Source organism: Mesoplodon mirus (genome assembly GCF_964341445.2).
Source record: "Mesoplodon mirus genome assembly, chromosome: 15".
Taxonomy (NCBI): Eukaryota; Metazoa; Chordata; class Mammalia; order Artiodactyla; family Ziphiidae; genus Mesoplodon; species Mesoplodon mirus.
Genome location: NC_138991.1, coordinates 42,500,659 through 42,528,462, shown reverse-complemented (window position 1 = coordinate 42,528,462; position 27,804 = coordinate 42,500,659). Strand labels below are relative to the sequence as shown.

The 27,804-nt window shown below is 41.8% G+C and overlaps 2 protein-coding genes across 3 annotated transcripts in view; both read right to left on the bottom strand.

Annotated features, from left to right (window-relative positions):
* Positions 1-27,804, bottom strand: part of SEPTIN14 (septin 14) — a gene marked incomplete at both ends in the record, with an annotated part of 568,759 nt that overhangs the window by 125,296 nt on the left and 415,659 nt on the right. The gene's annotated exons all lie outside the window — the stretch shown is intronic.
* Positions 727-27,804, bottom strand: PSPH (phosphoserine phosphatase). Of its 2 annotated transcripts, XM_082644681.1 has the most exons (7): positions 27,533-27,804; positions 21,443-21,497; positions 6,394-6,552; positions 5,365-5,499; positions 4,750-4,895; positions 3,596-3,744; positions 727-1,224 (listed from the first exon to the last, which is right to left on the bottom strand). In XM_082644681.1, exons 3-7 carry the CDS (start codon positions 6,531-6,533, stop codon positions 1,117-1,119), a joined length of 678 nt encoding a protein of 225 aa, XP_082500807.1. In that variant the 5' UTR covers positions 6,534-6,552; positions 21,443-21,497; positions 27,533-27,804; the 3' UTR covers positions 727-1,116. The 2 variants fall into 2 exon arrangements, with proteins under 2 accessions (XP_082500807.1, XP_082500808.1); XM_082644682.1 differs by lacking the exon at positions 21,443-21,497.

Genomic DNA, 27,804 nt, shown 5'->3' with positions numbered 1-27,804 from the left:
AAACCTGTGTCTCTGTCTTCTCCCCCGCTTTCCCATCAGGGAGAGAATATAATCTCCTACTTTCAAAGCATGTTCTGAAATGTCCCTTTCAAGGCGCTACTCAGAATAAACATGAACCTGGGCTTTCAGGCCCTCCCAAGCCCTCTGTAAGAAAGAAATGGTTCATATATGTTCTGAGGAGTTATTTCTTAATCCATTTAAGGGAAAACACTGATCTTCATTTGGGGCGAGTAAAACTTGTTTTCAGTTTTCCTAGTTCATGTGATAATCAAATATCCATTTTTTAAGGTCAGTACTTTTGTTTAAGGCGCCATAGTTATCTTTTTTAAAAAATCTTTGTAACATTCCCTATACAACAAATACCAAGAGGTAGTAAAAGCACTTCCATCCCTCTGGCCCAGCGCTTCCCTCAGTGGCGGGGGCTGAGTGGTGGATTCACTGTGACAAGCACTCTGCCCTGTGCTCAGGAGGGTCTCGACTCCTTGGTTCCTTGCCCAGAGGTCGTTTCTACTCAAACACTTAAATACTTGAATTACTGGATACTGAAATACATGATAGGCAGAATTAAAAATTCTACAAATCGGGAATTTTCTGGCGGTCCAGTGGTTAGGACTCAGTGCTTTCACTGCTGAGTACCTGAGTTCAATCCCTGGTCAGGGAACTAAGATCCCATAAGCTGCGTGGTGTGGCTCAAAAGAAAAAAAAAAAAATTCTACAAATCTGCTCTGATATGTGGATAAACTTTTATTTATATATAAAGGGAAAACCAATTTCACTTAAAGCTGCCTAATCCATATTTCCAATAATGAAGGTGTTTAATTTACTATCCACCTTCAAAAGCCTTCAAATAAAATATAGCTAGGAAAATACATAAAGAATTCAAATTATAAAACTCTCCAGGTAATTAAATGGTCATAATAATTCCAGAACTACAGTTAAAAAAAAAAAAGAACCACAATGTTCTATGAGCCCTAACTATAGTTTACTTGGAAGTACAGATAATCAGTACTATTTATATATTAAGTTCTAATATGCAATTGGAAGCAAACAGTATCAAACTGTATAACTTTTAAAAAAATTAACCTGAAGTTGTTATGAACTGTATAAAAACTGATCTTATTCTTCCAGTTCTCCCAAAAGCTCTACAAAATCAGTGATGTACCATTCCGAGTTGTCCTTTACTTGTTGCCTGATCACATTTCCTCCAAATCCAATGAAAACATCCTAAGAAGAGAACAAAAGGGAAATAGTTTAAAAGAGAGAGAGAAAGATACAGCAGCAGCCTAGGGCAGTAAGTGTTGTTTAAAAGAATAAACTCTGTGCAAAGAGAGGTGAGCCCAGCCTCACCTGGGGCACCTCCCTCCCCCAGCTCCCCGGGAGCCTCCCCTCATCCTGCCCCAAGAATGAATGAGTCTGACCACCACTGCTGCAGATGCATTCAGCTGGACATTGTGGGCTTCAGGAGAACTGAAGCCCTCTTAAAACCAAGACAATTGCTTACAAAAATAAAACCACACCAGGTGGTAAACATCTGAGTTCTAAACTAGGTGGCAATCACATCCAGGCCAGACAATTTCAGAGAAAGAAGATCAAAGAGAAGCCTGTGGTGCCGTGGAAATGCCCGAGGCCTGGAATCAGGACCAGAGCAGGTATCTCCCGGCTGGGCTGGCGTCCTGGGTGAAACTGAGGGACCTCCCTCCCAGGAGGGCATGTTATTCCGGGCTGAAGGAGATGACAACCCCAGAGTATGTTAGCAGCACTCTATTTTTCACTGGTAGAATTATTTAAAGTTACATTGTTTCATTAATATCTGCTCAGTGACACCTTCTTTTAGTCAATTATCTTTTTAAATGGTATTTTCTCTTTTTCTGCCAGCCTACAGACACAATATACACTAATTTAGAAGTACAAAATTCTCTTACTTGACCTTTGTCTTCATTTTTATTTTCATACCAAACAAGGTGGGGGGGGGAATAACTAGATGCTTCCCTTCTAGTTAAATTTAGCCTCCTCCTAACTGAGCTCCCTGCCTCTGCTGCAGCCCTTTCTGCATGCCAGCACCAACTCAGCTGTCCTAACACACTGACTTGTTCCTTCTCGGTCCAGAAGCCTTCCAGGGCTTCCCAGGACCCAAAGGTAACACCGGAGTGCCTGGTACGTGGGGTCTTCTTCTCTTGCTGAAGAGAAAGCTCACTCGCGCCTAGGACCATGCTAGTACAACCTTACTGTGCTCTGCTGCTTCCCCTCCCTCTAGAAATTCCACACACACACACACCCCGCCAAGTCCTGCCAGGCCTCCACATGGAGGCTGCTAACTGTCCTTTAGGGCACAGATTCCTCTGACCACCTTCCAGGGCTACACACCTGCATGCACACCACTTTCTCTTGGTTCAGTCAGGCTGTATCATTTTCTGACTGGTAAGGTCATCTGGAATTTGTAACTTTGCTCTTTCTGGACACCGGGATTGGGGGCCCCCTGAGAGAACCCTGTATTTTATGCCTTGCTATTCAACTAGCCCGGCGTTCACTACTTAGTCGACCCCAACATCAGCTACAAATCATCTAAGAATGTGTTATCTCGAACTGACTCAAGTAGTGTTAGAAGGATCCCAAAAGATTCTTTAACCACGAATGCTTAATCATTGACAGAGAAAGATGCTATTTTTAGATCTCAGGAAACTAGGTAGTAAAACGTTCACCACTATATTTTTGGTTCAGTTTTTCTTTTTTTTTTTTTTTTTTTTTTTTTTTCCTTTTTGCGGTATGCGGGCCTCTCACTGCTGTGGCCTCTCCCGCCGCGGAGCACAGGCTCCGGACGCGCAGGCCCAGCGGCCATGGCTCACGGGCCCAGCCGCTCCGCGGCACATGGGATCCTCCCAGACTGGGGCACGAACCCGCATCCCCCGCATCGGCAGGCGGACTCTCAACCACTGCGCCACCAGGGAGGCCCCAGTTTTTCTTAAGTTAGAACAAGACAATATAGTCAAAGTCCTACGTGAAATGGACATGTGATAAGTTAAGATATTGGCTTAACTTAAGATAAGTTAAGATATTGGCTATATAGCGCTTGTTTCCTGCTAGTCTCAGAAAACAATGTTAATTCAGAATAATAAAATTCCTTAATATGGGTGTGGTATCAAACCTCCCTGAGCCTCACTTCCCTGATCAGTAAAAAGGAGAAGATAATACTTTTACCTCACAGGGCTGTTATGAGGATTAAATGAGATAACGTATGAGGAAATAGTTTATCAAAAATAAAACATTAAAATTTTGGTTATAGTAATAAGAGCTGCATTATTTGTGGAAATGAAGCCAAACCTTGTTGAGCATATACTTGGGCTAAGAGGTGGCAGCCATCCTGCAGGGACAGGGGTCTTTGAAAGTTTTAAAAGGTTTTTAAGTTCCTTATTTGCAACCCTCCTTGGGTTTGCAAAAAGTCAATTGATATATTGAGATTGAATTTGTTTTATTTATTTTGGCTTTTTATTTTAGGCTGATAAAGGTTTTTGTTTAACTCTCACAAATTGTACTGAGTTCTAAGTCAGCTGTCAACAGTAAAAGTACAAACGCAAAAAAATTAGTACACAATACATACAGCAGGAGGACAGGCTTCCATGTCTGTAGCTCCATCTCCAATCATGACTATTTTCTTAAAATGAAATTTTTCCTTTAAAAGTTTAATAACTTTTCCTTTCCCACCAGATTCGGCTGTTGGCTGCATCTCATCAAAACCTGCATATTCACCTTAAAAGAGCCATTAAAACAGTGTTAAAGATCCACAGGATTGTATCAGTAGGGCCAGCCTTTTGCATAGATGATAGCCTCACCTTCAAGTCACTCACAAAGCTAAAAACAGCCTTCAGTAAAGTGACACAGCCTGGACTTCCACACTTATTCCTCAGAATGAACAAGCTTTGCTTTTAAATTACAAATACCTCTTGTCAAGGTTACTCCTTTAGATGATAAACATCTTGGGGTAAATTAATTTTATCCTCTAAGCTTCCAGTGTCATAATTCTCAAAACTTGTTGAGGTGGCAGAACACCATGAAACAGTAATATATTAATTTAAAACATGTTGATATACAATTTCATCTAAGAGGAGATTCCAATTTATATTTGATGGATTATTTCCATTCTTACAGTAATTACCACACTTATTCTCTAATTTTTTTTAATGATTTCTATCTATAGACCCTTAAAAAGTGTTCTATTAACACATTTAATTTTTTTTAATTAATATTATTTGGTTTTAAGAATGTCAGCCATCCCTTGACATAACTGGAGACATCTTGAGATGACAGAAAACTACAGCTGTGGCTCTGTGATGGTCCAGAGAGGGGCCAGGAGGTGCCTCCAAAGGCAGCTAAAGTGCAGCCACTTGTTCACAAATTAACTCTCCTTCCTGAATCTAAATTGATTCAGATACATGAGAGCTTTCATAGAACTGAAATATGATGCATAACAAAATAAGTCATGAGGGTTACATAGGAACTAACATTTTACTAAGTACAGACATTTATATACAGATAGATGATTATATGGATACTGAAGGTAGGAGAGATGATGACCTAAGTTTATTTTGCAGGGCAAACGATACCAAGGTGCAAAAGACATCAGTAAAGTGAACCCTTTACCTCAACATTTAACTCTGATGCCACCTTGCTTGAGTTGCATTCCAATAGACATTACCTAAGATATTGAATACTAAAACAGATAAGAAGGAGAAAATGTTACTATTAAAGACTTACCATTAAAGTAGAATTTCAGCCTGTTGGCAAATACATTGGTTGATGGGATGTTGAGCTTTGAAGCAACATGCTCCACAATGCTCCTAAAGCCTCCAGATATTAGAAAAACCTGAACATTTCGCTCCTGTAGGCGACTTACTAGCTCCCTGAAAAAATAAAAACAAAAAACATATAAAATACCAAATGCTGATTAATATAAAAGAGAAAACATGAAACATGAAAAGGAAACTCAAATATATTTTTTTCTCCAAATACATTTGCCCAAGGTACATCAGACAAGGTATACTGCCTAATGAATTAATGTTTTATATATGCTTTTCTAAAAGCACTTAGAAATTAGTGGGTGGGGCTTAACTGCTTTAGGAAACCATTCCACAACTCTGTTCTGCCCATGGACCCAGAAACACAAGAAGAAGAGGAGGCTTAGGCTCCCCGTGGGGAGAGAGGGAGGGCAGACGTGGGCAGGACCAACTAGCAGACAAGACCATATACAAGTACCGAAGGAACCACAAAGAAGGGAGCTCTAAAGTAATGGTGAGATACCCTCAGGAGGACATGCCCCCAAATGCACGTGCTGATAGGGAGACAGTGTACCCAGACCGGGGAGCCCCTTACCTTATGCCGGGGGTCAGGTGTGGTGGGTGCTCTGCTATGAGCCTTTGCACCTGTTCCCTGGAGGGCTGGATCAGAGCTAAGCGCTCTGTGAGGGCAGCCTTGAAAGGCACTGCCCCGCCCATGGCTCGCCGTGTCCTAGGAGGAAGACCCAAAACTCAGGCCAGCAAAGTGCTGTCTTCGAAGTTTACACGCCTACCCTCCCCCGCTCCTCACAAGGTCCATGCATGAGGAAGGTGCCCCACCATACAACAGACGTGGTACATGGCCATGGGAGTGAGTGAGGCCTGGGATAAACTATTGAGGGTTTGCTTGAGAATCGCATTAATATTTTGAAGCCAAAATAGCCTAAGTCTATTTTGCAGAGCAAATGAGACCAAGGCGCAAAAGACATCAGTAAAGAGAGTCCTTTATCCTTTGCATCCACAAATACACCATCCAGTGAGCTAAGAAAACCACATATACTATCCACAGGTACCTGCCTTGGAAGCTGTGAGTGTTTGTAAACCAAGAAAGAAACCAAAGGCCCTGTACTCTTGCATCAAAGGAAGCTGAACATGAAATGGTCCATGACCTAGTGACTGCAGGTGGCACAGGGAGGGCAGGAGGGAGGGAGGGACTCTCACCCAGGCATCCATGGAGAGACTCTGAACCATAACTAGCTTTCTAACAAACCACTAAGGCCACACTTTCAACCATGACACAAAGCACTGGACCCCTGGAGACCCCCCAGGTCATCTTCTTTGGTTACTTATCGTCATCATTCCCCTGACCAAGCCAAGAGTATGTCATCCATATTTGTTTGTCAGAGGCAACCATATATTTTTTTGCCATAAATATTTGTATAAAGGGATGGTTGGATGATGTACACTACCAAATTCAGCTCTCAGTGATGGAGGAAAAAGCCTAGTGCCCATGTTTCATAGGCAGGGACTAAGATCAGGGAATTGTGGCTCTGGTCCTGCATGTCATCCAAAAGCCACTCTTCTTTTGCAATTATCATTTCGTAAGGTGAATAAATACTGTTCCTACATTTCTGACACAGCATCCTCAACTCCACAGAGTTTGGCCAGCTCATCAATTCCTTCTTCTCTGATGACTGTGCTGTCAACATCAAAGCACACTGCATCAGCTGAACAGAAAAGTTTCCTCAACTCTGAATGGGAGACCATCCTGGGAAGAATTTTCCTCCTACAACAGAAAAAGATAAATATAGATAAAGACATAAAATATAGTCATAAAAAGGTCTAATTTTGCCTACGACTGTCAATATATTTTAATTTGTATCAAAGTCATTGTAGCCCATATAAGCATGTCCTCATGGAATCATTCTTTTTTTTTTTTTTAACACAAATTAAGCATCTTCTAAATGTCAGGCTCTGGGGTTACAAAGATTAGCGGGACCCAAACTCTGCTCCCAAGAATTGTCTAGTGAAGGTACCAACTTATAAATATATCTGATGTTCAACCAATATTCAAGGACTTTTGACCTAACAGAGCAATAAGGCAAGGGCTACAATGGAAATGTGCATAAGATACCGTGAGCACACAGAGGAAATGTTGAACCTTGTCTATGAAACAGGGCTTCCAAGAAGTAGAGGCATTAAGCTGAATCTTGCAGAGTAAGTGGCCCTCTGAGTGGGTTCTCAAAGGGCAGGGTATCAATTTGGGGTGTGCTGGGAATTAGCAGGGAGGGAGACAGCAGCAAGGAGAGAGGGTAATGTTGGCGGAGGGAAGAGCAAGGGCAAAGGCAATGCAGCAGAAGGATGGATGACGTGCTGGAAGCTGCCCAACAGTCCAGTCCAGCTGCCAGGCAGTGCACGGGGAGTTAGTGTGGGCCGGGCTCAGGAGTTTGGATTTTAACTTCTAGCTAATGGGAAACCTTGCTTTCCACCTCAGAAGAGAAGTCAGAGCTACACACACACGTGTTAGTCTCTGGTGCAGAGGTGGTAACTGAAGTCACAGCCTGATGGAAGTCACCAGGGAGAGTGGAAAAAGGGAGAAAGAAGAGGCCTGAGGACAGAGCGCAGGAACGGGACATTCAAGTCAGGAGCCTGAGAAGGAAAATGAGAGGGAAAGGTCACGGGAAGAAACTCTGGGAGACCACAGTGCTGCAGAAGCTATGGAGGATAGTTTCAAAAGAATTTTGGGTATTTCTTTCTTTCTTTTTTTTTTTTTTTTTTAAGAAAATCACTGGACTAGAATCATGGACGTGAACTAGATCCTAGAGGTCACCCAGACCACTCACCCATCAAAGAGACTAATATGTCATGTACAACGCCACACGGACAATGCAAATCAGCATAAACAGTGGCTGAAAACAGACTCAAAGGAGTCTGGCCAACCCACTTTGTAACTGATTTCAAACCAATGCATTTGGGGCTTCCCTGGTGGTGCAGTGGTTGAGAGTCTGCCTGCCGATGCAGGGGACACGGGTTCGTGCCCCGGTCCGGGAAGATCCCACGTGCCGTGGAGCGGCTGGGCCCGTGAGCCATGGCAGCTGAGCCTGCGTGTGCAGAGCCTGTGCTCCACAACGGGAGAGGCCACAACGGTGAGAGGCCCGCGTACCACAAAAAAAAAAAGAGAAACCACGACAGTGAGAAGCCTGCGCACCGCAACAAAGAGTAGCCCCCACTCACCACAACTAGAGAAAGCCCACACAAAGCTATGAAGACCCAACACAGCCACAAATAAAAAAATAAATAAATAAATAAATAATAAATAAATAAATCCCCCCAAAAAAACCCCAATGCATTTGGCAGAATGATCTGGTTCAAAGTTGACCTGGAAAAAAAAATCTTTTAAGCCAGGGGTCAGCAAACTACAGCCAGTAGGCCAAATCCAGCCTGCCACTTATCTTTGTACAGCCTACGAAGAATGACTTTTTTACCTTTTAAGTAGCGGGAAAAAATAGAAGAATAATATTTTGTGAAACATGAAAATTACATAAAATTCAAAATTCAGTGTCCAAAATCAAGTGTTATTGGAACACAGCCATGTTCATCGTTTATGTGCCTATAGCAGCTTCCCCACTACAACAGACAAGTTGAGTAGCTGCATCAGAGACTGTACAGCCTGCAAAGTCTGGGATATTTACTATCTGGCCCTTTACCAAAAAAAATTGTTGATCCTTGTTTGACCCCTTACAAGAGAGTACTCCAAACAGGAAATGTGAGTTTCATTAGAGACCCAATAAAAATAGGCAAGGGAGGGTAAATTAATGAATCCAGTTAGATAATAGGATCTTAAACTCTGCACTAACATTATCAACCTAAATGTGAATGTCTCCATTCAACAGAAAACTATTCTTAAAAAACATGAATACTAAACACATCTGCTCCTGGTTATCAACAATTTGTTTTTTCCCCCAGCATCATGCTCTTGTTCAAGCTCATCTCTCAACTTAGAGGACTGACTTCCTAGGTTCACAGATCATCAGCTCTTTGAGGCTAAGCTCCTTTGCTGATTGGTTCTCTTCTGTTCTCTTAATGTTGCAATGGCCCATGGTCCGTCCTTGGTCTTCTCTACCTATACTCACTCCCTAGATGAATTAATTCATCCAGGCTCATGGCTTTAAATGCTGTCTCTATGACAGTAACTCCCAAATGTACACCTGCAGCTCAGTTTTCTCTCCCAAACTCTAAACTCCAACTACCTACCTGACTTCCACTCAGATGTTTGGTAAACATCCCAAACTTAACATGTCCCAAACTGAACTCCCGCTCTTCCCTCCCCCCAGAAAACTGTCATTCTTGCAGCCTTCCTTCTCTCCCTTGATGGCAACTCCATTCTTTAGTTACCCTTGACATTTCTCTTTCTCTCAAATCCCACATCCAAACTTTCAGGAAATGCTGTTGGTTCTGCCTTTAAGCTCTAACTAAAATATGACCACTTCTCACCACATCCACTGCTATCATTCTAGCTTGAGTCACCAATGTTTCTTGGCAAGATTATACCAAAAGCCTCCTAAAAGGTCCCCACCCCAGTATTTGCTCTCGACATAACAGCCAGAGAATCACTGTAAGCTATAAGCAAATCATGCTACACTTCTGGCTCAAAATCCTTCACTGGGCTTCCCTGGTGGCGCAGTGGTTGAGAGTCCGCCTACCAATCAATGCAGGGGACATGGGTTCGTGCCCCGGTCCGGGAAGATCCCACATGCCGCGGAGTGGCTGGGCCCATGAGCCATGGCCACTGAGCCTGTGTGTCCGGAGCTTGTGCTCCGCAACGGGAGAGGCCACAATGGTGAGAGGCCCGCGTACCGGAAAAAAAAAAAAAAAAAAAAAAAGCAACAAACAAAATCCTTCACTGGCTCCTCATTTTACTAAAAGTAAAAACCAAAGTTCTTATGATTACCTAGAAGGTCTGCCCCCCAACTCTGGCACCACCACCACCATGCCCTCCCCATTACTTCTCTGGCCTCATTTTCAACTCCTCTTCCCCTCGTTCACTCTGCTCCAGCCTCGCTGGTCCTCTTGCTGCTCTGCAAATACACCAGGCAAACTCCCCACTTAGGGCCTTTGCTCCAGCTGTGCCCTCAGAGGGAGGGCTCTTCACACGAATACCCACTTGGCCAATTCCCTTGGCAAGAGTTTGCCCAAATGTCAACCTGACCACCCTGTTTACCACTGTAACCAGCCCCCAACCTTACCCCCAACATTACTAACCTCCCTCACGATGCCCTACTTCTTTTTACTGTAACATCTCTCATCTTCTAACACACGATAAAGCTTATGTTTATTATGTGTTGTCTATCTGTTCCCACTAGGATGTAAATTTCACAAGAGTAGGATCTTTATCAGCTTTGTTCACTGCTGGATCCTTAAGACTGAGAACAGTATTTGGCATACAGTAGGACTCAGTAATATCTGTTGAATTAAGTGAATGAATAAAGTTTAAATGCCATCTTCACTATTAAGTCTTCCCTGATTCCCCTGAGCTGGAAAAAAATCTCTCCCCAGAACTTCCACAGTACTTCATGTAGATCTGTTTTTTTAAGATATGGAATTGATAATATTCCAACTTATCTTAAATTGAGTTATGTGCATAGCACCTCCACTCTTGGATTGCAAGCTCTTTATACTAAGATCCAAAAATTTCCAAAACACCTATTGTTTTGAACTTCTTTTGAGTAGATGCTCAATTAATTCTGAAGGTTGAATGAATGAATAAATGATAAAATTGTGAATTACATACCTACAACTAACCATTTTTTTAACTTTTTATTGTGGCAAATTTCAAATGCATACAAAAATAGAAAGTATAAATACATGAACTCCATGTATTTATCAACCTGCTTCAACAATCATAGCAAATCTTGCTTCATCAACCCCACTATAAAAGGTTCTGCACCCCAATTCCAACATTGCGGGGGTAGGGCTCCCACACTACCAAGCAATTCTCGGACACCAGCAGGGTATCCTACATTTCAACTCAATTCCAACACTATCTACCCATAGGAAAAGCATCAGATTCCACAGGTTAAGGGTTCAGTCCCACAAGACTGACCCCACTCTACCCCCAACACACACACACACACACACACACACACACACACACACACACATTTCAGATGCCAGTCACAAGTCCACAAGTCCAGATTATCACCTGTGCTTCTGACTGACCAGCTATAGATTGGAGGTTCCAACAACCCCCTCCTCGGGTTTGATTAATTTGTTAGAGTGACTCACAGAACTTTACTAGATTTATTCTAAAAGGATATAGGGGCTTCCCTGGTGGCGCAGTGGTTGAGAATCTGCCTGCCAATGCAGGGGACATGGGTTCGAGCCCTGGTCTGGGAAGATCCCACATGCCGCGGAGCAACTAGGCCCGTGAGCCACAACTACTGAGCCTGCGCATCTGGAGCCTGTGCTCCGCAACGAGAGGCCGCGACAGTGAGAGGCCCGCGCACTGCGATGAAGAGTAGCCCCCGCAACTAGAGAAAGCCCTCGCACAGAAACGAAGACCCAACACACCCAAAAATAAATAAATAAATATATTTATAAATAAATAAATAAATAAATAAATAAATAAATAATAAAAGGATATAACTCAGGAACAGCAGATGAAAGAAATGTACAGGGCAAGGTATGTGGAAAGGGGCATGGAGCTTCCATGCCCTCTCCAGGCATGCCGTTCTCCCCAAATTTCCATGCGTTCACCAACCTAGAAGTTCTTCAAACCCTGTCTTTTTTGGGTTTTATGCAGGACTCATTACAAGGGCATAATTGATTAAATCATTGGTCACTGGTGCCTAAGCTCAGCCTCCAGCCTCTCTTCCCTCCCCAGAGGTCAGGGCAGTGGGACCAAAAGTTCCAACCCTCTAATCACATGGTTGGCCCTCGTGGCCAACAGGCCCCATCCTTAGGTGGGTCCAAAAGTCACCTCATTAACATAAGAGACATCTTTATCCCTGTCATCACAGGAAATTCCAAGGGTTTTAGGAGCTCTGTGCCAGAAATGGGACAGGACCAAATATGTTTATCACAAATCACAATCTCACACCCACACACTTCCACCTTTGAGATAAATCTGATTTATCTCAAAGCAAATCATATCATTTCATACAAAAATATTTCCGCATGTATTTTTTAAAGGTAAAGACTTTTTTTTTAACATAGTCATTTGCACTTATATTTTAACTATACTGCTGTGCCTGCCTGTGTTCAGGTTTGGCTGCTGAGGACTGAAGAATCAAATCAGGTTAATCACAGCAGACCTCATGATGCCCTTGCTCATCCATTCCTCATCATTAACATATAAATTAACAAAATGTCCCTGTTATTCATTTATGCCCTTCATGATTTGAATCCTATTTCACCAATCTATTCCCCATTGCTCTTCTCCCCCCACATACACTCACATACACACACCCACACCTTATGCTCAAGGAATACAGAGGACTTCTTGTTCTTTAAACATGTCATGATTTTTTAGTTCTCTGTACCTTTGCAGATGCTGTTCCCTCTGCCTGAAATCACCTAATTACTCATGTCTAATGGGAAAATCCCTATTTATTCTTCAAGGTTCAGATGAAATTATTTTCCCTGTACTAGCTCCTTCATAAACCCCTCAGAGAATTAAGTAATCACTCCCATTCCCTTCCTAGAATGTGAGTTCCTTCAAGGTCGGGACCTTGACTGAATTATCTTTCTGTTTCCAGCACAGTGGGTGCTAAAATTAAATGTTTCATGAATTAGAGTTGAATCTAAGCAGTTACTGAGAACAGAGAATCGAGTAGATTACTATTCTCAATAAAACAATTCCAATTTAGTGTGCTATTATCCTAAAATTAAAATCCTTAACAAGCAATGATGACTATAACAGAGAAACAGAATCGATATCATATATTCTGAAGTTGGAAGGAAACTCAAAGCCATTATCTGAGGCTGGTCCCATGCCTTTCTGCAGGAACAATATTAATACATCCATTTCACAGATTAACTAATAGAGGTATAAGGAAGTTAAATGCTTTACCTAAGGTCATACAGCTCCTAAATGATGGCCAAAGAACTGAAACTTGGGTCTCAAATGCACAGAGACAACATAAAAGAGGTGGATAAATTAAGCAGAATTAGATAAGGTTAGACATTGTTAAGAACGTAACGTGGGGGCTTCCTTGGTGGCACAGTGGTTAAGAATCTGCCTGCGACATGGGTTTGACCCCCGGTCCGGGAAGATGCCACATGCCACGGAAGCAACTAAGCCTGTGTGCCACAACTACTGAGCCTGCACACCTAGAACCTGTGCTCCACAACAAGAGAAGCCACCACAATGAGAAGCCCATGCACTGCAATGATGCAACTAGAGAAACCCTGCGCGCATCAATGAAAATACAACACAGCGAAAGAAAGAAAAAAAGGGAGGGAGGGAGGGAGGGAGGGAGGAAGGAAGGAAGGAAGGAAGGAAGGAAGGAAGGAAGGAAGAAGGAAGGAAGGAAGGAAGGAAGAAAGAAAGAAAGAAAGTAACGTGGACCCAGGAAATGTCAAAGACTTTCAGCAAGAATTCAGACTGTCCTCCAAAGAAGACATACATATGGCCAACAGGCAAGTGAAAAGGTTCTCAACATCACTAATTATTAGAGAAATAGTGAAAGAAGAAAGTCTGCCCATTCTTTGGGAGACCAGCAGATAGAAACAGGTTTCATAAATTGTCAAATTCCCACCAAGCCAGCGAACTCCAAGGAGCTCCGTATCCCACTCTCTGTGCCTCAGAAACAGCCATTTGGCTCTGGTCCAGAGGGAATTAACCTAATATTACATGGTTAAGCAGGCTCACTATACAAGCCTAGAAGACAGAAGTCTATCAGCAGAGAAGCAGTGCTTAATGCAGCACAGTTCCACTGAGAATGGAGAATAAGCCACTTGTAAATGGAGAGAAAGCCAGAAACAGACAAACAAATGATGTTAGAGGACCTAAAATGAGATAAATGGAATAGGCTAAAGAACCTTATAAGAATGTACAGGAGGTGACATTCACAGATAGACAAGATGAAAAGACAGAGGGCTGTGTACCAGATGAAGGAACAAGATAAAACCCTAGAAAAACAATTAAATGAAGTGGAGATAGGCAAACTTCCAGAAAAAGAATTCAGAATAATGATAGTGAAGATGATCCAGGACCTTGGAAAAAGAATGGAGGCAAAGATCAAGAAGATGCAAGAAATGTTTAACAAAGACATAGAAGAATTAAAGAACAGACAAACAGAGATGAACAATACAATAACTGAAATGGAAACTACACTAGAAGGGATCAATAGCAGAATAACTGAGGCAGAAGAACGGATAAGTGACCCGGAAGACAGAATGGTGGAATTCACTGCTGTGGAACAGAATAAAGAATAAAGAATGAAAAGAAATGAAGACAGCCGAAGAGACCTCTGGGACAACATTAAACGCAACAACATTTGCATTATAGGGGTCCCAGAAGGAGAAGAGAAAGGACCCAAGAAAATACTTGAAGAGATTATAGTCAAAAACTTCCCTAACATGGGAAAGGAAATAGCCACCCAAGTCCAGGAAGCACAGCGAGTCCCATACAGAATAAACTGAAGGAGAAACACGCCAAGACACATAGTAATCAAATAGGCAAAAATTAAAGACAAAGAAAAATTATTGAAAGCAGCAAGGGAAAAATGACAAATAACATACAATGGAACTCCCATAAGGTTAACAGCTGATTTCTCAGCAGAAACTCTACAAGCCAGAACAGAGTGGCATGATATACTTAAACTGATGAAAGGGAAGGACCTACAACCAAGATTATTCTAACGGGCAAGGATCTCATTCAGATTCGATGGAGAAATCAAAAGCTTTACAGACAAGCAAAAGCTAAGAGAATTCAGCACCACCAAACCAGCTCTACAACAAATGCTAAAGGAACTTCTTTAAGTGGGAAACACAAGAGAAGAAAAGGACCTACAAAAACAAAACAACTAAGAAAATGGCCATAGGAACATACATATCAATAATTACCTTAAACATGAATGGATTAAATGCTCCAACCGAAAGACACAGGCTTGCTGAATGGATACAAAAACAAGACCCATATATATGTGGTATACAAGAGACCCACTTCAGACCTAGGGACACATACAGACTGAAACTGAGGGGATGGAAAAAGATATTCCATGCAAATGGAAATCAAAAGAAAGCTGGAGTAGTAATACTCATATCAGATAAAATAGACTTTAAATAAAGAATGTTACAAGAGACAAGGAAGGACACTACATAATGATCAAGAGATCAATCCAAGAAAAAGATATAACAATTATAAATATATATGCACCCAACATAGGAGCACCTCAATACATAAGGCAACCGCTAACAGCTATAAAAGAGGAAATCAACACTAACACGATAACAGTGGGGGAATTTAACACCTCACTTACACCAATGGACAGATCATACAAAATGAAAATAAATAAGGAAACAGAAGCTTTAAATGACACAATAGACCAGATAGATTTAATTGATATTTATAGGACATTCCATCCAAAAACAGCAGATTACACTTTCTTCTCAAGTGCAAACGGAACATTCTCCAGGATAGATCACATCTTGGGTCACAAATCAAGCCTCAGTAAATTTAAGAAAACTGAAATCATATCAAGCATCTTTTCTAACCACAACGCTATGAGATTAGAAATGAATTACAGGGAAAAAAACATAAAAAACACAAACACGGGGGCTTCCCTGGTGGCGCAGTGGTTGAGAGTCCACCTGCCGATGCGGGGGACACGGGTTCGTGCCCTAGTCCAGGAGGATCCCCCATGCTGCAGAGCAGCTGGGCTCGTGAGCCATGGCCACTGAGCCTGCGTGTCCGGAGCCTGTGCTCCACAATGGGAGAGGCCACAGTGGTGCGAGGCCTGCGTACCGCAAAAAAAAACCCAAAAAAGAACAAAAAAACCCCACAAACACATGGAGGCTAAACAATACGTTACTAAATAACCAAGAGATCACTGAAGAAATCAAAGAGGAAATCAAAAAATACCTAGAGACAAATGATAATGAAAGCACGACGATGCAAAACCTATGGGATGCAGCAAAAGCAGTTCTAAGAGGGAAGTTTATAGCTATACATGCCTACCTCAAGAAACAAGAAAAGTCTCAAATAAACAATCTAACCTTACATCTAAAGGAACTAGAGAAAGAAGAACAAACAAAACCCAAAGTGAGCAGAAGGAAAGAAATCATAAAGATCAGAGCAGAAATAAATGAAATAGAAACAAAGAAAACAATAGCAAAGATCAATAAAACTAAAAGCTGGTTCTTTGAGAAGATAAACAAAATTGATAAACCATTAGCCAGACTCATCAAGAAGAAGAGAGAGAGGACTCAAATCAATAAAATTAGAAATGAAAAAGGAGAAGTTACAACAGACACCATAGAAATACAAAGCATCCTAAGAGACTACTACAAGCAACTCTATGCCAATAAAATGGACAATCTGGAAGAAATGGACAAATTCTTAGAAAGGAATAACCTTCCAAGACTGAATCAGGAAGAAATAGAAAATATGAACAGACCAGTCACAAGTAATGAAACTGAAACTGTGATTAAAAATCTTTCAACAAACAAAAGTCCAGGACCAGATGGCTTCACAGGTAAATTCTATCAAATATTTAGAGAAGAGCTAACACCCATCCTTCTCAAACTCTTCCAAAAAATTGCAGAGGAAGGAACACTCCCAAACTCATTCTATGAGGCCACCATCACCCTGATATGAAAACCAGACAAAGATACTACAAAAAAAGAAAATTACAGACCAGTATCACTGATGAATAGAGATGCAAAAATCCTCAACAAAATACTAGCAAACAGAATCCAACAACACATTAAAAGGATCATACACCATGATCAAGTGGGATTTATCCCAGGGATGCAAGGATTCTTCAATATATGCACATCAATCAATGTGATACACCATATTAACAAATTGAAGAATAAAAACCATATGATCAACTCAATAGATGCAGAAAAAGCTTTTGACAAAATTCAACATCCATTTATGATAAAAACTCTCCAGAAAGTGGGCATAGACAGAACCCACCTCAACATAATAAAGGCCATATACGACAAACCCACAGCAAACATCATTCTCAATGGTGAAAAACTGAAAGCATTTCCTCTAAGATCAGGAACAAGACAAGGATGTCCACTCTCACCACTATTATTCAACATAGTTTTGGAAGTCCTAGCCATGGCAATCAGAGAAGAAAAAGAAATAAAACGAATACAAATTAGAAAAGAAGAAGTAAAACTGTCACTGTTTGCAGATGACATGATACTATACATAGAGAATCCTAAAAATGCCACCAGAAAACTACTAGAGCTAATCAATGAATTTGGTAAAGTTGAAGGATACAAAATTAATGCACAGAAATCTCTTGCATTCCTATACACTAATGATGAAAAATCTGAAAAGAGAAATTAAGGAAACACTCCCATTTACCATTGCAACAAAAAGAATAAAATACCTAGGAATAAACCTACCTAGGAAGACAAAAGACCTGTATGCAGAAAACTATAAGACACTGATGAAAGAAATTAAAGATGATACCAACAGATGGAGAGATATACCATGTTCTTGGATTGGAAGAATCAATATTGTGAAAATGACTATACTACCCAAAGCAATCTACAGATTCAATGCAATCCCTATCAAATTACTAATGGCATTTTTTATGGAACTAGAACAAAAAATCTTAAAATTTGTATGGAGACACAAAAGACCCCGAATAGCCAAAGCAGTGTCGAGGGAATAAAACGGAGCTGGAGGAATCAGACTCCCTGACTTCAGACTATACTACAAAGCTACAGTAATCAAGACAATATGGTACTGGCACAAAAAAAGAAACACAGATCAATGGAACAAGATAGAAAGCCCAGAGATAAACCCACACACCTATGGTCAACTAATCTGTGAGAAAGGAGGCAAGGATATACAATGGAGAAAACACAGTCTCTTCAATAACTGGTGCTGGGAAAACTGGACAGCTACATGTAAAAGAATGAAATTAGAACACTCCCTAACACCATACACAAAAATAAACTCAAAATGGATTAGAGACCTAAATATAAGACCGGACACTATAAAACTCTTAGAGGAAAACATAGGAAGAACACTCTATGACATAAATCATAGCAAGATCCTTTTTGAACCACCTCCTAGAGAAATGGAAATAAAAACAAAAATAAACAAATGGGACCCAATGAAACTTAAAAGCTTTTGCACAGCAAAGGAAACCATAAGCAAGACGAAAAGACAACCCTCAGAATGGGAAAAAGTATTTGCAAACAAATCAACGGACAAAGGGTTAATCTCCAAAATATATAAACACCTCATGCAGCTCAATATTAAAGAAACAAACAACCCAATCCAAAAATGGGCAGAAGACCTAAATAGACATTTCTCCAAAGAAGACATAGAGATGGCCAAGAAGCACATAAAAAGCTGCTCAACATCACTAATTATTAGAGAAATGCAAATCAAAACTACAGTGAGGTATCACCTCACACCAGTTAGAATGGGCATCATCAGAAAATCTACAAACAACAAATGCTGGACAGGGTGTGGAGAAAAGGGAACCCTCTTGCACTGTTGGTGGGAATGTAAATTGATACAGCCACTATGGAGAACAGTGTGGAGGTTCCTTAAAAATCTAAAAACAGAACTACCATATGATCCAGCAATCCCACTACTGGGCATATACTCAGAGAAAACCATAATTCAAAAAGACACATGCACCCTAATGTTCACTGCAGCACTATTTACAATAGCCAGGTCATGGAAGTAACCTAAATGCCCATCGACAGATGAATGGATAAAGAAGATGTGGTACATATATACAATGGAATATTACTCAGCCATAAAAAGGAATGAAACTGGGTCATTTGTAGAGATGTGGATGGATCTACAGACTGTCATACAGAGTGAAGTAAGTCAGAAAGAGAAAAACAAATATCGTATGTTAACGCATGTATGTGGAACCTAGAAAAATGGTACAGATGAACCAGTTTGCAGGGCAGAAATTGAGACACAGATGTAGAGAACAAACGTATGGACACCAAGAGGGGAAAGCGTGGGGGAGGTGGGGATGGTGGTGTGATGAATTGGGTGATTGGGATTGACATGTATACACTGATGTGTATAAAATTGATGACTGGGGCTTCCCTGGTGGCGCAGTGGTTGAGAGTCCACCTGCCGATGCAGGGGACACGGGTTCGTGCCCCGGTCCGGGAGGATCCCACATGCTGCGGAGTGGCTGGGCCCGTGGGCCATGGCCACTGGACCTGCGCCTCCGGAACCTGTGCTCTGCGGCGGGAGGGGCCGCAGCGGTGAGAGGCCTGCATACCGCAAAAAAAAAAAAAAAAAAAAAAATTAAAAAAAAAAAAGAAGGTACAGGAGGCAACACAAATAACGGAGAATGGGCAAGACTCCTGAGAATGACTGACAGGCTCCTGAAGCCTCAAAGATGTAAGAAGATGAAGCCAATCTACAGTGCCTCTCTGTGCCTAGCACAAGTCCTGGGAAATGCAGAATGGGCACCATCTTCAAGAGGTTCCCAGTCTTGTTGGGATGATCAGACAAATCACTATTGCTCACATTTGAAAAGCCAGCACCTTTAGCCTCTTTCCAACCACTGATATCAGCAATAGCTTCAACCAGATCATGAGCCTCAAATATGAAAGGAAATGTACATTTCCTCAAATAAAGTGAGGACTGATTTTCACAGACCCAGATGAACATTAGTCCTGACTCATGACTCAGAATTGCTGACACCTGCATCCTGGGTTGCACTGTGGTTCCAAAGACAGATTTTGGTTCCAAAGACAGGATTTTTGAGACAAACTATTGGAGGACAGAGGGAACGAAAAGTGCCCACCAAACTGAGAAGGCATCTTGAGACCGAAAAATGAGGCAGGCAGCTCTGTATAATCAATGGATCGGTTTATCATAGGTAACTTACTCAGAGGGTGGGATCTGGATTGGATGGACAACAATCCAGAAGCATTCGCAGCTGCACTTCCCACCACCAAGGGGCCACTGGGACAATTTTACAGTGCTTGGGAATAGGTGCTTGGAAACAGGGCGTGCACTCCCAAGCCAAGATTTATGAATGGGTAAGTGGTCTCGTGGGTGCCAGGAATACATCAGGGGAGGGTTTTCATCATTGTTTGGGGACTAACAGAGCATAGAGGCTACCTGGTCCTAATGATTATTAAACAATGTCTATTAACTACAAAGCCCTTGATGACAGAGAAGTGAGTCACTGCACAGTACAGTCCTGGGTAGGGTCAGCGGAAGGACAGGAGAAACTGTAAGGGTCCATGATGGTGCCAATTATACTAACAGCCATACACAAACATTACATTGAAGTTACTTGGAAGACTGATTCTTTCTTCATGCCCTCCCTAGCAGACGGAGCTGGATTATATGACCTTAACTTTGCCCACTAAATGCTTGTGCCAGGGGATATGCCCTCCACCCGTCAGCTTACATGGGTTTCAATCCCCTGCTTAGACTGCAGAACAAATTCAGCTTCCTTTAGCACTTCCCTACCCGCACTGTGAAATACTCTGTCTCCTTATTCACTTCTAGTTCCCTCTTTTTTTCATTGTCTCCACCAGGAGTGACTCATGACTCATACAAAGTCAAAATTCTCATAGCTCCAGGGGACAGAGGGGAAATCTGCTGAGTAAGTTCAGTTGCTTCAAAGTGAATTGTGTACATTAGAAAAATCGTTGCTGGAGAATGGACTCTGGATCCCTCACATCTGGCCCTTGCAAGGAAGGGGGACAGGACGGGGGTGGAAGAAATCCTGGTGGAAAGGTCTGTACTTAGACATGGCAGCTCCCAGGCCTGGTCCCGACCACTGGACCACTGCCTTCTGTGTCTCAGGACGGGACTCCTGCCCACCCGACCTCAACAGGTCCATCTTGGGGAAGCAGAGGGCCAACTGGTAAAGAAGCCACAGCTGACAACCCCTTCTTACCCCAGCTCCAAAAGTACAAAAACAAGTTTTCCTTCCTGGCCAACCTTAGGAGGTCTGGTTTTAGATAAAAGGAGAAAAACTTGCTCATCCAAACTCTCTTCCAACTTCTCCAACTAAGTATCTCGCAAGAGGCATCTAAGATCACCTTCACCAACTTCCCCTTTTGCTGGGATTGACCTCTTACCTTCACCTGTGTAAGAACAAATATAAGCTGGTACAGAGGTTGAGGAAGCCGACAGAGCAAAGCTTCCTGGGCTTAGATGGGTGTCACCTGGGGTGGCTTTGGTCTTAGGGGTGAGTCTGTTTGGGGCCCTCCAAGCAGTGAAACAATGCCCAATGGAGTCTGAGAGTTTCTGAATCAGAGGAGAGTCAAAGAGCCTTCCTGTAACTAGGACTATGTTTTCTGGTCAATGCATTATAGTATATTTTATGATAAAAAAGAACAGCTATTCTTCGGGGAACCTGAGATTTTTAAGCATGCCACATAGGTTACAGCAGACAATTTTTTTTCTTCAGTGAATATTAAACTGTTAACTGATAAATATACAACAATGACAATGAAAACAGAAGACAAATTGGACTCACGTTTCTCCAGGGCTGGATTCCTAGGAGACAATACTCTTCTCTTCCTGCTTCTTTCCTGAATAAAAACATAGCATAAAGCTCTGACTACAAATTTCTTTAAGAGAGATCTTGTGAGTTCTGCAAGAGCAAGAACCTAGAAAAAAAACAGGGACATGAACATCAAGGTCCAGACACAGGAGAAGAAACAGGAGACTGTCTAGCTTCACTGTCCCTCCTAGCAGGACCAGTACAAAGGAGGGTCAGCTGCAAAGTCTCCTAAGACTGCTTCCCCTGGGAAACCCTTCACTTCTGTCTCCTTGAAGCACGCAGAGGAGGAAACACTCTTCTGTGGCTTTAATTCTGCAAAAGCTTCGAGTATGATAGGAAATCACCTACACCTGATTAACAAGGCTCAAAGGCAAGGGAAGGAGAGAGAAAGGGGAAGAGGATCTACTGGGAAAACACAATACAAATACAGAGAAGCCAACACAGGTCCATTACAGGCTCTACAAAACGAGGAAAGTCAACAACATTCCAAGAACAGTCAGAGGGAAATCCTGCTGCCCAATAACGAGGGAACGAAGCCAACAACTTCAAATTATAATCCTCATCATTTAAACTGTAAATAGAAGTGGATAGGGACTTCCCCAGTGGCACAGTGGTTAAGAATCCACCTGCCAATGCAGGGGACATGGGTTCGAGCCCTGGTCCGGGAAGACCCCACATGCCGCGGAGCAACTAAGGCCATGCGCCACTACTACTGAGCCTGCGCTCTAGAGCCCGGGTGCCGCAACTACTGAAGCGTACACGCCTAGAGCCCGTGCTCCACAACAAGCCACCACAATGAGAAGCCCGAGCACCGCAACGAAGAGTAGCCCCCGCTTGCCACAGCTAGAGGAAGACTGCACGCAGCAACGAAAACCCAAAGCAGCAAAAAAAAAAAAAAAAAAAAAAAAGTCGATAAAGGTGCTAAATCTCAGAAGAAAAAAAGAGATAAAAAGAAATAGTTAAGAACAAGCAGCAAGAAAAAGCAGAGGTTGACAAAGGAAGGAAGCCAGAATGGAAATAAATCATTTGGAAGGTTCGAATACGGTCCTCACCGAACTCAGAAAGGGTTCGGTGTACCCTTCTCTCAGCGGAGTCACACAGGATAATACTCCCGTGAAGGAGGAAGAGTACAAAGTGTACTCAAAGCCTCGTACCTGAGCATGCAAGTCTAGCGTTTCTTTCCCACTCTGCTGAGCACGACTGGCTTCTGCAGGTGTTCTGAATCCCACTCCCCTGCAGGCCAGCGAGAGCTGCACCCTAGCGACCCTCCCCGGAAGCTGCTGTTCTTAAGGAGAACCCACTGCCGGGAATGGCATGACAAGAAAAGGAATATTTCCAATTTGCTTCTTTAATAGAGTTTATTCTTTCTCCTTTGATCCATTGGTTTAATTACAAAGGCCCGCTCTATTTCTCTTCTAATTTAGAATTCATACTTTGCTACTGGCCTTTTTTTTTTTAATTGGGCATGTATTAGATCATGTGAAAATTTAAGACGTCCCTTGTTTCACCAGCATGAAAATGACAAGACTCTGATCGTTATTATATTGAAATCCTACCTGGTAGTTTTAATAAAATATAGAAATCTTGAAATGTATATTCTTCCCTAACTTGTAGTTCAATGCCAAAATTAACTCCAAATGAATCTAAACACAAAAGCTAAAACTATAAGACTTCTAAAACACAGGAGAAAAATTGCACACCTATGGTAGGCAGCCTCTAAAATGGCCCCTAGTGGGAATTCCCTGGTGGTCCAGTGTTTAGGACTCTGTGCTTCCACTGCAGGGGGGCCTGGGTTCCATCCCTGGTCAGGGAACTAAGATCCCGCAAGCCACACAGCAAGGCCAAAAAACAAAAAATCCAAAAAACCTAGTGAACCGACTTCCTGCTATCCCAACCCATCTGTAACCCCTTACCCTTGAGAGTGAGCTGGGTATAGTGACTCTCTTCCAGTGAATAGAGTGAGGCAGAGGTGATAGGATATCACTTGCAAAATTAGACTGACACAAATGAGTGTCTGTATAACTGTGAGGTCTGAACAAGCTCTAAGGATTGTGCCAATGTCAGTTCCTTGGGATGTTGTCTTCGGGGGAAGGGACATGGGGGAAGGAGGAATGCATGAGATTTCCCTGTATATTTCTTTGCAGCCTTCTGTGAATCCATAATTATTTCTATTTAGAAAATATTATAAAAGTGGTTTTTTTATAGTGAGTTAATCTCGGGGAATTCCCTGGCAGTCCAGTGGTTAGGACTCGGCACTTTCACTGCTGGGGCCTGGGTTCAATCCCTGGTCGGTGAACTAAGATCCTGCAAGCCACACAGTGAGGTAAAAAAATAAAATAAAATAATAAAATAAAGTGAGTTAATCTCAAAAAAAAAAGAAAAAAAAAAAAAGGAATGTGGCTTCCATCTTGCCCCGGCACCCCCACTCCTTGCTCTGGGGGAAGGCAGCTACCAAGTTGGTAGCTGCCCAATGAGAGGCCCATGTGGCAGAACTGAGGGGACGTCCAGCAAACAGCCAGTGAGGAACTGAGGACCTCAGTCCAACAACCCTCAAGGAACTGAATCCTGCCAATAATCAGGTGAGTGCTCTAGGAAGCAGATCCTCCCCCAATAAAGTGTTCAGATAAGTTGACCTTGGCCAACTGCAACCTCTTAAGAGACCCTAAACCAGAACCACCCAGCTAAGCTGCTCCCAGATTTCTGACCCACAGAAAGTGAGAAAATAAATGTTTGTCATTTTAAGCTGCTGAGTTTTGGGATAATTTATTATGCAGTAATAGATACTAATAGAAAAACCTTAAGGTAGGCAAATTTTTCTCAAATAAAACCCAAATAGCATGAATAATAAAAGGAAAAAAGTGATAAATTGGACTTCATCAAAATTAAAAACTTCTGCTTTTCAAAAGACACCATTATGGCGGCGGGGGGGGGCGGGCGGAGAAAGAAAGGGAAAAAAAGGCAAGTCGCAGAATGGGAGAAAATATTCACAATACATATATTTGATAGAGGACTTGTATCTAGAATAAAGAACTCTTACAACTCAATAAAACAAACAACCCATTAAAATATAAGCAATAGATATTTCAAAAAAGATGTGCAACTAAACTCAAAAGAAGAATAACAAAAATAAAAAAGACTGACAATACCATGTATTGGTGAGGACATGGAACAACTGGAACTCTTATACATTGCCAGTGGGGATGTAAAATGGTACAACCACTTTGGAAAACAGTTGGGCAGCTCCTTACGAAATTAAACATTTACCTACCGTAAGAGTCAGCAATCCCACTCCTGCAGATTTATTCAAGTGAAATGAAAACATATTCAGGGGACTTCCCTGGTGGCGCAGTGGTTAAGAATCCACCTGCCAATGCAGGGGACATGGATTCAAGCCCTGGTCTGAGAAGATCCCACATGCCGCGGAGCAACTAAGCCCGTGAACCACAACTACCGAAGCCTGAGTGCCTAGAGTCCTGTGCTCCTCAACAAGAGAAGCCACCACAATGAGAATCCCACACACTGCAGCAAAGAGTAGCCCCCACTCACTGCAACCAGAGAAAGTCCGTGAGCAGCAAGGAAGACCCAACACAGGCAAAAATTAATTAATTAATTAAAAATATATATTAAAAAAAAAAAAGCAGCTAAGGGATGGGACTTCCCTGGTGGTCCAGTGGTGAAGATTCCACACTTCCAATGCAGGGGGCATGGGTTTGATCCATGGTCGGGGAACTAAGATACCACATGCCGTGCAGTGTGGCCAATAAATAAATAAACAAATAAATGTATGTAAAAAAAACAAAAAAACAAAAAACATATTCAAAGCAGCTTTATTCGTAATAGCCCAAAACTAGAATGACCACCAACAGATAAATGGATAAACACAGTGTGTTACATCCCTAGAATAGAACACTACTCAGCAATAAAAAGATATGAATTACTAATGATGCTATAACATGAATAAATATAGAAAACATTACACTGCCCAGAAGAAGCCAGACACAAAAGAGTACGTACAATATGATTCTGTTTATATGAAACCCTAGAAAATACAAACAAATGCTATTATGACAAAAATCAGGCCAGTAGGGCTAGGAGTGGGGGGATCTGACTGCAAAGAGGCCCTAGGAAACTTAAGGGTGATGGAAGTGTTTTATTGTGGTGGTGATTATAAGTGTGTACAACATTGTCAAAATTCATCAAAATGTACTCGTAAAATGGGTGCATATTATTGCATTAAATTATACATCAATAAAATGTTAGCTTAAAAAAAGTTATTAGGCATGTATCAAATAAACTGAAAACTTAAAACGTCCTGACTACTTTGTTTCCCAATATGAAAGTGATAGGACTATGATCATTATATTGAAAACACACCAGGCAGTTGTAATAACATACAGAAATCCTGGATTTAATTTTTCTTCCCTGATCCTCATTCCAATACCGGTCAGTCAAATATTTAAAGAGTAAACACAACGTGCAAGTCACATATAAAGAAAACATAGTACATAAGTTTAATGAATAGAAGAATTATTTATTTAATTCCCAGCTTGAAGCTCTACCTGTACAACAATGTATCTGGTAAGTACGTATTAAAATTCTAATTCTAATGGTAAAGAAGTTGATGAAGTCAGATACTGCAACTCTAAATTCTGGAGATTTTCCTACTCTTGTATTGATGACTCCCCTATGTAGGATTGCATCATTCATTCATGCTGTTTGGTAACAGGCAGCAGTGGGATAAAACAATTCAAATCAAAACTACAATGAGATATCATCTCACACCAGTCAGAATGGCCATCATCAAAAAATCTAGAAACAATAAATGCTGGAGAGGGTGTGGAAAAAAGGGAACACTCTTGCACTGCTGGTGGGAATGTGAATTGGTACAGCCACTATGGAGAATGGTATGGAGGTTCCTTAAAAAACTACAAATAGAACTACCATATGACCCAGCAATCCCACTACTGGGCATATACCCTGAGCATAATTCAAAAAGAGTCATGTACCAAAATGTTCATAGCAGCCCTATTTACAATAGCCCGGAGATGGAAACAACCTAAGTGTCCATCATCGGATGAATGGGTAAAGAAGATGTGGCACATATATACAATGGAATATTACTCAGCCATAAAAAGAAACGAAATTGAGCTATTTGTAATGAGGTGGATGGACCTAGAGTCTGTCATACAGAGTGAAGTAAGTCAGAAAGAGAAAGACAAATACTGTATGCTGACACATATATATGGAATTTAAGAAAAAAAATGTCATGAAGAACATAGGGGTAAGACAGGAATAAAGACACAGACCTACTAGAGAATGGACTTGAGGATATGGGGAGGGGGAAGGGTAAGCTGTGACAAAGCGAAAGAGAGGCATGGACATATATACACTACCAAACGTAAGGTAGATAGCTAGTGGGAAGCAGCCGCATAGCACAGGGAGATCAGCTCGGTGCTTTGTGACCGCCTGGAGGGGTGGGATAGGGAGGGTGGGAGGGAGACGCAAAAGGGAGGGGATATGGGAACATATGTATATGTGTAACTGATTAAATTTGTTATAAAGCAGAAAAAAAAATAAAATTAAACTTAAAAAAAAAAAAAAAAGCTAAATATGATCCAGCAATCCCACTCCTGGGAATATATCTGGAAAAAAACATAATTCAAAAAGATACATGCACCCCAATGTTCATAGCAGAAAAAAAATAAAAATAAAAAAAATAAAAATAAAAAAATAAAATTCTAATTCTAATGGTAAAGAAGTTGATGAAGTCAGATACTGCAACTCTAAATTCTGGAGATTTTCCTACTCTTGTACTGATGACTCCCCATGTAGGATTGCATCATTCATTCATGCTGTTTGGTAACAGGCAGCAGTGGGATAAAACAAGTGAAAACCATTCAGAAGTAAACGGATGAAAAAAAAGCCTTGGAATCCCATGAAATACTTTATCTATCCCGATTAAGGAAAATAAATGTAGAATCATAGAGGCCCTGGGTGTAGGCTAGGCAGACCGGTAATCAGAAAGTTGGGCACACGGAGAGATAAACACATGCCCAGACTTACCCGGGCGCTGCTGCTAGTTCCTGGGCCGCTGCCACCGCCTCCAGGTCTCCCGCGGCTGTAACCGTCCGACTGCAGGGGGTGCCGAGGGCTGGCTCCGACGTGGAGTCGCGGAGTTCCGAGGGAGGTGACCTGTGTAGACCCGCAGAGCCTTTAGCAAACAATCATGAGATCTGCTGATAAGTGCGGTGGCTTCTGGCCGGGTTTGCATGAGCTTTACTAAACTGGAGCCCGCAGACCTCAGCTCGGCAGGGCCGGGCAGCGAAGCCCTTGGC

What these genes read in the sequence shown, in the direction of transcription:
- PSPH (XM_082644681.1), bottom strand. Translation starts at nt 6,533, where the DNA reads ATGGTCTCCCATTCAGAGTTGAGGAAACTTTTCTGTTCAGCTGATGCA. An exon ending in GAGGATGCTGTGTCAGAAAT is followed by an intron (nt 5,500 to 6,393) that starts GTAGGAACAGTA and finishes TCTTCCTCCTAG; the next exon opens with GACACGGCGAGCCATGGGCG. An exon ending in GCTGAAATTCTACTTTAATG is followed by an intron (nt 3,745 to 4,749) that starts GTAAGTCTTTAA and finishes GGCTCTTTTAAG; the next exon opens with GTGAATATGCAGGTTTTGAT.